We start from the raw sequence: 10409 nt of genomic DNA, 5'->3' as shown, positions 1-10409 counted from the left end.
AGCGCACCTCCTCCCCGGAGCTGCGGTCGAGGAGGACGTCCAGGCGCCCGAGTAGCATTATAGTAACACAGAACACCTATATAAACTTAGAGGGCATTTATTTCAAATCAACTTTGACTTTTGCAATAAGTCAAGCTCCGCAATGAAGAAAAACGTCGCATTTTCGCTCGCCGGAGCTGATGCGTGCATCTCAGAGCGCGTGGCCCCATGAGTTGACCTCCGAGATGAGGAGGCGCCTGGTAAAATCCTGAAGGTGGCGTGCTGGAAGGTACCTCATAGGGACTGCCGCTAGGTGTACGCGTCGTCTGCTTAGGTGCTTTTTGAAGGCTGTTAAGACAACAACTTTGCAATTACTAGCCCTCTGGTGTTGAGAAGATTGCTTTAGTGGCATAGACTACTTATCTATAACAAGTTAAGCCAAATTGCATAATTTAGTTGCATGCAGTTGGCCTTTAAGTGAAAAAATAAGATTAGGTCAATTCACACAGCGCAGGTATCCACCAGGCTTGGTTACGAGCCTATTTTTTGAAGAATACAAATCAATCAACATACAAATTTTGGCTTATCGTTTTTTGCTAAGTAGTGATTTTAGCCCCGCGACCCCCCTAGGCGACGCTTTCACTTATCTTCTTGAATGCCGTTTTTGTTTAGAGCCTACTTGCAAGCATAGAATACATAACCAAGTTGGACTCATTTTCCCCAATACACGCCTCCGAGGATCAAAAAACTTTTGGTGTCGTCATCCGCGGAATGCGAATGTTCGAGCTTCAAAAGTTTGTGTTAAGAAAGGCGTTTCCATACAAAAAAAAAATTGTGTCCAGCTTGGTCGTGTGCTGTATACTTTCAATCAAATTAATTTCAATTCCGAGATTTTACGTGTTAAAGCCACGATACGATTACGAGGCACGCTGTAGCGGGGGACTCCGGATTAATTGTTGACCACCTGGGCTTTCTTCAACGTGCACCCAATGCACGGTACACGGCCGTTCTGTTCTCTCTTCTTTTTTTCTTTTTGCCAAGCCATCAGGCTTGGCAGCACAACGCCAACGCCACTACGACGCCACCTCGGCGGTTGTCTATGCACTTAGGTCGCTCATTGAGAGAGTTTCTTGCAAACTCCAACGAAAATTTAGCTTAAACGGATTCCCACAGCGCGTGGAATCCGCGTAATTTTCTTTATTACGGCAGCAATTATATGGACACTCCCGACGGATTTCTGTCGTCGCCGTCGCCGTGAGGTTCCGTATGAAGTCCAAGGTCGTTAAAATCGTTGCAGCACGCCGTATGCTGTACGTTCGAGCGAAAGCGCGCGAATGTGAGCCGGCTATCTCGGTTCAGTCTCGCGCACGCAACGGAAGAAAGCGGGGAGGAAGCGCACCGCCTTCAGTCGCGTGCAAGGCTTCGAGGATGGGCATGTGAGAGTGGGGGTGTGTTCTACTCAGGGCGGCTCGGGCCGATGTATCTTGAAAGCCACCTGCGACGGATACAGAGTACGCGCTGCGCTGCGTTTTCGCGACTGAGTTCGCCTTGACGCGAGCGGCTGCACGAAGGTCGATTCGCTCGATGCTGCTGCCGAGTTTCCTCACTGCAGCGTTTCGACAGTTACCTGCGGTCATCGAGCGGGATGTGTTTACGTGCGTTTGTGCGCACGTGACAACATTCTTGTTAATTTAGTTAGTATGCCTACGTTTACAAGTTTCTACGGCCGATAAAAGTACTATTGTTACTTCGTGTATACCTAGCTGTCCACCAAATTGCAGTCGCAATGAATGATTCGCCTCTCGGGCGGAACTGCGACTTTTTTCCTTCAAGCGGGTAGCTTTCGTTGCCTCGTTCGACCATTTTCGTGGTTCGCGGTCGGCGGTGGGCGGTCGTACTGCCTATGCAATAGGCGCCTGCTCTCGAGCGACGGAGTGGTCGAGATCGGATCACTTTCGCCGCCGAATGGTCGCCCGTGCTCCTGCTGCGCGAGCTTCTGGCTGTCTGAATGTTTAGAGGCTAAAGAGCGGCATTCCACTGTGCGAACAGGAGCACCAGCACTGTGATCCACTTGTGGGACAGGAGCAGTTTGGCGACGCCGAGGCGCAAGCGACTGTAGTGCGAGCTGCAGCAGCGCGATAAAGGGGAGTGCGAAGGAAGTCACGTGACGCAAACGGGTCACGTCCTTTTATTTTGCTGATCGGTCAGCGTAACACCTAACCGAACGTAACCGAAATACTGATAACTTTTGTGCATCACTTTGAGGCGCTACTCCTTCACTTGACCAGTGACAAGCTCCACTAGAAAAATATGAATATGTAGGGGACTTTTGCTCCATAAACAACACAAACAATGATTTACCCTGATTAGTTCCTCTGCTTTTCATAATGTAATTACGGTCCCTACTGGGGTCATTTCCTCGTGAACAACAACTGACCACATACTTTGAAACTTCGATAAATCAACAAGCACTTGTTTTGCTTATGACACAGTAATATCTGACCGTTGTCCGCCCACAATCTTATTTCCGCATGAATACAGCACCTGCCTACAAACTGCGACTCGTTCCATAGCTTACCGATACAAGACTACACCGGATTGAGGGAAACCAGAAATATAGCTTAAGTATATCATAAGAAGCCAACAAACACTGACACCAAGCACAACATAGGGGAAATCACTTGTGCCTAATAAATTAGAGAAACGATCAATTAATGGTAGTGAAAGTGGATGAAGAAACAACTTCCCGCAGGTGGGGAACGATCCCACACCCTTCGCATTTCGCGTGCGATGCTCTACCGATTCAGCTACCGCGGCGCCATTTCCCCATCCACTTTCTTGGGTATTTATGTTTCCTAGTGGAACATTGGGAGTGTTACCCAGCGCCAACACTCACAGACCTTGGCGGCGGATGTGGAACATCCTTTCTGCCGCAGGCGTAGTAGTAACTCTAGAGAGGCCATAGCGCAATTTATTTTAACCTTATATATATATATATATATATATATATATATATATATATATATATATATATATATATATATCACGTACACAACCGCTTACGCTGATGACTGCAGTGTAGATACCGTCGCCGGCTGTCGGAAATTATTTAACTTATATGAACCATCGTTATTTAACTCAATATCAGCATCGTCATTTTTTAAATTATGGGGTTTTACGTACCAAACCCACTTTCTGATTATGAGGCACGCCGTAGTGGAGGACTCCAGAAATTTAGACCACTTGGGGTTCTTTAACATGCACCTAAATATAAGTACACGGGCGTTTTCGCATTTCGCCTCCATCGAAATGCGGCCGCCGTGGCCGGGATTCGATCCCGCGACCTCGTGCTCAGCAGCCCAACACCACAGCCACTGAGCAACCAGGGCGGGTATCAGCAACGTTATACATCCACATGCTCTGCCTAGGAGACACGGTAAATGAGCCGTCTCTACCGATATACAGGTCATCCACATAACTAACGTGATGGCCCAGGACAACAGCCAAAAACATTACTCTATACGCCTAATAAAATGTCTTCTAAGAGTACACGGGATTGTTTCGGCCACGTGCCGAGGAGATTTGTTCCTTGCCTTTTGCTGCTTGTGTGATCTACACTTTCGGGTCGGTGCTAGAACATGGCGGGGCCTATTGTGTAACGAATCATTTCATTTGGCAACGTTCTCTGCGCATCAGCCATGCACAGCGGCTGACCACCAATAGCGAAGGGCACCATGCTTGCGCCAGGGACGCTTGGGCTCCTGTTCTCACGAGGTGGACGTACACGCGACTTTCAGTGCACCGCTCACGAATCGGTTACGACCACGCCCGCGCCTTTCGCTGATCTCCTCGGCATGGTTAAAATGGTTCCGTAGGCTTAAATTCCTTAAAAAGCATCGCCGCTTGCTGTCAGCCATTCGGTCAGAGAGACCGGTTTTAAAAACGCGCGGAATACATGTACGACAGAAAATATACTATAGTTGGGTTAGGCTAAGTGACGACGGCGAAAAAAAGAAATGCAGTTGCCCAGGCGGTGTCACTTTAACGCACAAAATGAGACAAGGCACACTGAAGCACTCCGCCCCTGGCGCCGCACAGTCCGGAACTTCTCGCAAGCTGCATGCTCACGGCTCGGCGTCAGGTTATATTGAGCGCTGCCTTGACCACTTGGATACGCCAAAACATGTCGCCCCTTTCACGACCGTCCAGACCGGGGCAGCTGTTGGTGGGGTCCCCGAGGTGGGCGTTCAGCAGCAGCATGGACATGTCCGGCCGCAGGTCGGTAGATTTCTGGGCCAGTTTGAGGCACTGCGCGCGCAGCCGGAAAGCCACGTTAGGCAGCTCAGCTACAGAACACAGTCTACCCGCCTATTTGAATGTGCGCCTGCAGGCTGGGCGATGCGTCGGTAGGTTGCCATAGTTCAGCGGAAACCAACACGGGGCTATGTGCAAGACATTCAAGAAAGAGGAGAACGTGATCTGCCAGAGTGTAGCACAAAGCTTCAAAATACTCCCCATAAGGGTTTCCGAAAGAAAGCTTCCTCACCGACGAAAAAAATGGAGGACGCTCAAGTTTCGCCTTTAAGAGTTGAACGCGATAGCATTAAAAGATCCCTGACTGCTTCTAACGCTTCGCGGCAACTGCAGCTTATGTGACCGTAATGTTTACCCGGAAACGCTGGCGGCGAACGCTATGCACGAAGGCAACTTTCTGGTAGAAACGCGGCCCCTTGCGTGGGCCGCGATGCCGCAGAGGCGAGCGCCATCTGGAGGTATTGCAAGGAACCGGGCGCGCCGCTTCCACGACCGGACTCGACTCCCTCGCTCCTCCGCGCGGAGGAGAGAGTCGAGTGCGGCCGTGGCCGCTTCGTGCCCTTTCAGATTTCCGCGCGCCGCCACGCGCCAAACTCGGAGGAGGCCGTCGCCGCTCTACGAGTGATAGAAATGCTGGGAAATGGGTTTGTGTTTTGAGTTCCCGCGTAACAGAATTATGTTTTCTTGTGTACTCAATACAATCAAACGCTATCACGTCTGTAGGTTGTGTGTAAGTCGCACTTTCAATTTCTCTGACGTACTTTACCTTGAGAAATTCAATTCGTTCAATAACTTCCTTGCGCTATACACGGAGGGCCTGTGTGGTTAGGTATGCGTGGTTCGAAATTATTCTTGTCCATAGGACGGTCGACGCTGGACGCGGGATGCCGACGCGGGATTTTCTGCGACACGGGGCCCTTAACGCTCTCGCGTTAAAGGTCGTCCCAGTACGGAGGCTGAAGTCTGACATAACGCCCATCTAGGATAGTTGCAACACGCTCGCAATCGGTCAACACGATAGCGTATCGCAGATTGAGTCCGAGTTAATCACCATCCGACAGTAACGCGAACCGGTGGCACCACCGCGGATTTCTCGAAAAGAAAACATTGGGTCATTGCTCGACCTCTGCAACAGGATAATTTTTTTAGACTGCGAAGCTTCCCGGATTGGAAGGCCGCACAGATATATTTTTAGAGCGTAGCTCTTTAGCGCCCGTTACTGCGTTTCGCGTCGCCGTTGAACCTCGCCGTCGGTATCGCCATAACCAAGGTCATCATCCGCGCGCTCCTGCTGCCATCTCTTGCGCGCGGCGCGAGTCTTGCTCTGCCCTTGTCCTCCAAAGCCGGAAACACGTAAAACCCCTTAAAGTTCGTAAAGTAGCGACATTCTCCTCCTCCGCCTTCACTCCTCCTCGTTTCTCCTATCTTTCACGCTCCCTCTTCGACCGTGGCGCCGCCTACATTGCTCGAGCATAGCAACGGCGCCAACATGCGCTCCTCGCCACTCCGTAGACGCTTCTCGATCAAAAATGGCGGTGATGCACGGCGCGAGGGCCCACGTGATGCTATTAGACCAATAGCGACGAGGCGTCTGCCTCGGCCAGAGCGCGCGAGGAGGAGGCGGCATTCTTCAAAGCGCGGCACTACTTTACGAAGTTCGAGGGGCTTTAGGATCACGTGCTCTCGCCTTATCCTCTCGCGCGCCTCCTCCGCGCAGCGCACTTGCGGTGACTCTCGCCGCTACCGTCCTCTTCGCCCTCGCCGTCCCTTCTCCCGCTGCCGCGGCAGTGCCGCGGTGCCGGCGGCGGCGGGGGCTCCTTGCCGCGCGTGGTCCACGGATCTCCACTCCTCCGTCTCCGCTTCGCGTGGCTGTACGGCTCTCAGCCGTGTCTCTCGCTTCCCCGTTTGCGGGCAGAGTTCCTCGGTGGCATTTGTCGCCTCTGGCAGTGCTTGCGCCTCGCTGTCCTTTACCCGCCTCCACTCATGCCCTATACCTCCCCTTACCTGGCGCAGTATCGTTGCGGTGACTCGAAAGAGTTAAGTATAAATCCCATGCAAGCGATCTCGCGCGCGACAGCGACAAGCGACGCGATGGAGATGGCAGTCGCGTTCGCTTCGTCGCCTACAAGTCGTACCCCATGCGAGCGATGACTTCGAGCGACGTCTCCCCAGTGTTGCCGGTATGAGGGTAGCAATATAGGCGCCGTAACTAGCGTGGCCGGCGCTTTATTAAATTAAGTTGATGTGTTTTACTGTAAAAAGCAGCATAAAATATTTCTGACGGTCTTCCAGTAGGTTCTTACCTTCGCACGTGTAAAAATTCAATCATTTTTTGCTCGTTCCGTGCGACAATCGCAAGTACTTGAATTATGCACATCCAGTTCTGGCTTCGCGCTATTGCCTAGTCACCCATAGCACTTCCGGGCAACGAGCGACAAATTCTAGAGTTGCAGGACCGAGCGATCTGTTCAAGCGACGGCCCGAACCCTCGCCCGAAGCCGTCACTCGTCGCTGTCGCGCACAAAATCGCGCTCATGGGGTTTAAGCTTATAGCGCTTCGTCCCCTTACTTCTACTTCCCTCGCCGACCTTGTGCGGCCACACTGAGGCCCTTCTGTGAGTGAATGAGTGTGACCGCTTATCAATACCCCCCGCCCCCCTCTTGGCGGCGGTGACCCACTAAAATATGGCGCGATGGCGCGTCCCCGCAGCGCCCGCTCGATAGAGGCGGATCGCGGTGTGTGCTGCCCAATCCGAAACACAAAACCGCCTCCGTTCGGCATTGCGTGTTCTGTATGCGGTTGCCTGTTGCTGCAATAAGGCAGCAGCTGCGCTCAAAGATCGCGTTACCAAGGAGTGTAATCGTCGGCCAATTTTTATTTTCTTTCTACTCACCGGCAAAACACTTTTTTTTCTCTTTTACAACTTCCCCCTTGCGTATTGTGGCGAAATTATGATAAGAGCGCGTTAAGACGCCCCCAAAGGCGCGCTGACGCATATTGGCTCCATGTCAATCACGCGTGACGTCAAGGCTTAAATCATGCGAAATAAACGTTTTCGTCAAAGAAGCGTTGCAGGGTGGCGGTGCGAATGCACAGGGAACAAATAATTATTAAGGATATCCACGCTACACCAAATGCTCTCGCGGCTTCCCGACAACGTCACCAGAGCCATTACTTGGGATCAGATGCTTCCCCTTCCGCACTTTCTGATGATAAGCAAATCTTTTCAACGAATGAAATGCAGATGCAGTTCGAACAACGGAAATCTACATGCCGACAAAGAAACCTTTTTTTTTTTTTTGTGCACAGCAATTTCTATCATTGTGAGTTGTAAGAAAAAGATGCCTCCATTCGGCAAATTCCGCGAGTGAAAGTTATTGCAAGCGTGATTTCACGTATACCTTCCAAATGGCGTCACTGGCATGCGTACTCTTGCTCATCAGTTATTCACGCAAGCTCTGGTGAACCCGCTACCAAGCTGCACATATGAAGCCTCTGAGTTTTCGGCGATGTGGAACTGTGTCGCCATCTAGCATGCACTGGTTGAATGACAAATGTTGCCTCTGAGATCTCAGAAATTACCATAACACTAAAGAGGCCTCAGAAATAGTTGCTGACGCTAACGCTTGCGACAATAAATACAACCTGCTATACTGAGTAACAGTATCTTTTTAAGATTGTGAAGTGAGGCAGCAAAGTAAGAAATAATGTAGATGTGCGTCTTAATACAACGACGAAAGATATTGGAGGGAAAGTCGCAAAAGCTGGACAAGAGACCTGACACTGATTTGTTAGGTGCAGTAACATCTGTACATGCCGTGTAGGTGACATTTCTGATATTTTTGTCTTTGAGTGAACCTGCACACCGTGCAGCCTATGAAACGGTTCTATTTGTCTGCTTCACATACTACGCCTCTGCCCCTTCCTCCACCCAACCCTTACATGCACTGTTTGTACATCGAAACCAGTCGATCCAAAATACGTGGATCTTTTTCTTCCAGGCTAGACTCTCAAGCTCGTGGTCGCTCTTTGCATTGCCTAAGAAGTTGCAGTGACGCTGTCGTTGGTAAACCTCACGAAGGGAAAGAATGCACAAGCTTGAACACGGCGCGGTGCTCTTCCTAGCACTTGCCGGCACATCATCCCGGACAGAAGATATTCGTCCAGCTTCTCTTGGACCCCGTGCTACTTCCTTCTCTTAAATCCTCAGAAGCATGCGTCGTAGCAAGCAAAAAGCCACGACGAGTTGTTCGAGTCATTTTCATCAAAACGTCGCTCTGTGCCAGGAGACGAAGATGCGGTGAAATCTCGAACTTCGCCAGTAGTTCAACCTGAACCTCAATATGTAAGAAACGCAGCGCGCTTGCGAGGCTAGTTCTGTCGTACCTCCCAAATCACACGCCTTGGTGAATAAATTAAGGTTCCGCACATGTAGAGTCATCAATAGGATGACAAAAGTAATGTTTCGCGGCCACGCCGTAAGATGGCCCCGCGATCTAACTAGATCACGCGGCCACAGAACGTACCGCAAATCTCTGCCAGTTGACAAAGAGAAAGCATTCCTTCGCCTCAATAGCAGAGAAAGGTAGAGACGCATTCCAATTTCTCCGGTTTGGGGAAAACAAAAGCAGTGTCTTTCTCAGAAGAGGAGATTCAGCAATGGAGAATGACGCGAGTGCCATTCGGATCAACATGTAGCCCCTTTCTCCTGACGGCGACTATGCTCCACCATCTAGAGAGTGTGCCTTCAAGCAAACTAAGTAGCGCGAGACTTCTCCGCAGTTCATTCTACGTGGATAATCTAGGGGCTCAAGCAGACTCAGACGATAAAGCACTTCAATTCTGCTGTATAGGAGGCAAGAAGAGCGCTACGGAAATGGGCGACGAACTCAGATGACCTGAAGCACTCCTCGTGACCAGCTCAGATAGGCGAGGAACAGTCGGCACCAGAAGAACCGTCTGTCTTCAAAGAGAAAAGCGTGAAAGCACTCGGAATTGCATTGAAACCACACACGAGTGCTCTCCCTCTCTCTTGACAAACCTCGACTTTATGAAAGAACAGTCCAAGCGTTTCGTGCTTCAGGCTGCTTCACCGACGTTCGACCCAGTGGAGCTTGCTGCGTCATTTACCATTGCCATCAAGATCTTCCAGAAGTTATGTACACGTGGAATGGGCTCGGAGAAGCGGCTACAACAAGATATACAAGTAGAATGGCATGTATTGGTGTGCCAACTATCATTATTGAAGAGCGTTTTCATGATGCGCTATCTTGAAAGCAGAACCAAATTTCCCAGATTGTTACAGGTGCACTTATTTTGCGATCAAGCCCTCTGGCCTACGGCGCAGCTCTTTGCGTCGTACCGAGCGGCTCAGTGAGATCCGTGTTGCTTATCAGCAAATCACGAGTCACACCTAACGAGACAACGACACTACCACGGCTGGAGCTCCTAGAAGCCTCGATCAAAGGAAGGCTGCTTAGTTACGTCTCAAGTGCCCTCACTCACTCGAGCTCCAATGTACACGGTGGTCCGATTCCGTAGTCACGGTGTCGTGGGTAAAAGGCGACACAGCGAAGCGGAAGTAATTTCAGTCAAACAGAGTGAAAAATATCAGACAGAAAATTTACCTATGTGGAGCTGTTGTCCAGGGAAGGAGAATCTAGCCTACCTGCTGAGTAGTGGAGTTTCTTTGGATAAGTTACCGTCTAATTGCACGTGGTGTCTATAACAGGATTGGCTATGCGAGTCTAAAAACAAATGACTTCGAACGCCCGCTTGAAGTGGCACCAAACGGAACATGAGCAATTCGCCACGTTTTCAACTTGTCCGAAGCGTTCCAATAGGCCGGCCCCAATACTTGAAAAACCCGAAGGCACCGCGATCTTTCTTTGTTATAAATACATTAAGCAATGCCTTCTGGATCTCAGCGCTGAGTTCTATGCGGAATCATCGCAACCTCAGAAAAAGCGTCAGGACGTCTAAGCTTAAGTTGATGTCTTTGTCAATACATTCACTCAATGACATACGGCCAGCTGCAGAAGAAGCATCGCAGTGCGACTGACCAAAAGAGCAGTTTCGTTGCCATCTGCAATGTTGCTTCCGTTGTACCCTAAAG

At 50.4% G+C, this 10409-nt stretch overlaps 1 protein-coding gene across 1 annotated transcript in view; it reads right to left on the bottom strand.

The window, feature by feature from the left end:
• Window positions 1-3996: 3996 nt before the first annotated feature.
• Window positions 3997-10409, bottom strand: part of LOC142560602 (uncharacterized) — a 60043-nt gene continuing 53630 nt past the window's right edge. Inside the window, exon 12 of the mRNA XM_075672816.1 lies at window positions 3997-4287. Within this exon, the coding sequence (XP_075528931.1) occupies window positions 4117-4287 (171 nt within the window). The 3' untranslated portion in view covers window positions 3997-4116. The remainder of the gene's footprint in view (window positions 4288-10409) is intronic.

The sequence above is a fragment of the Dermacentor variabilis genome, chromosome 10 (assembly GCF_050947875.1).
Source record: "Dermacentor variabilis isolate Ectoservices chromosome 10, ASM5094787v1, whole genome shotgun sequence".
In the NCBI taxonomy this organism is placed as follows: domain Eukaryota; kingdom Metazoa; phylum Arthropoda; class Arachnida; order Ixodida; family Ixodidae; genus Dermacentor; species Dermacentor variabilis.
The sequence above is the reverse complement of the archived record's forward strand: the minus strand, read 5'-3'. Positions and strand labels throughout refer to the sequence as shown.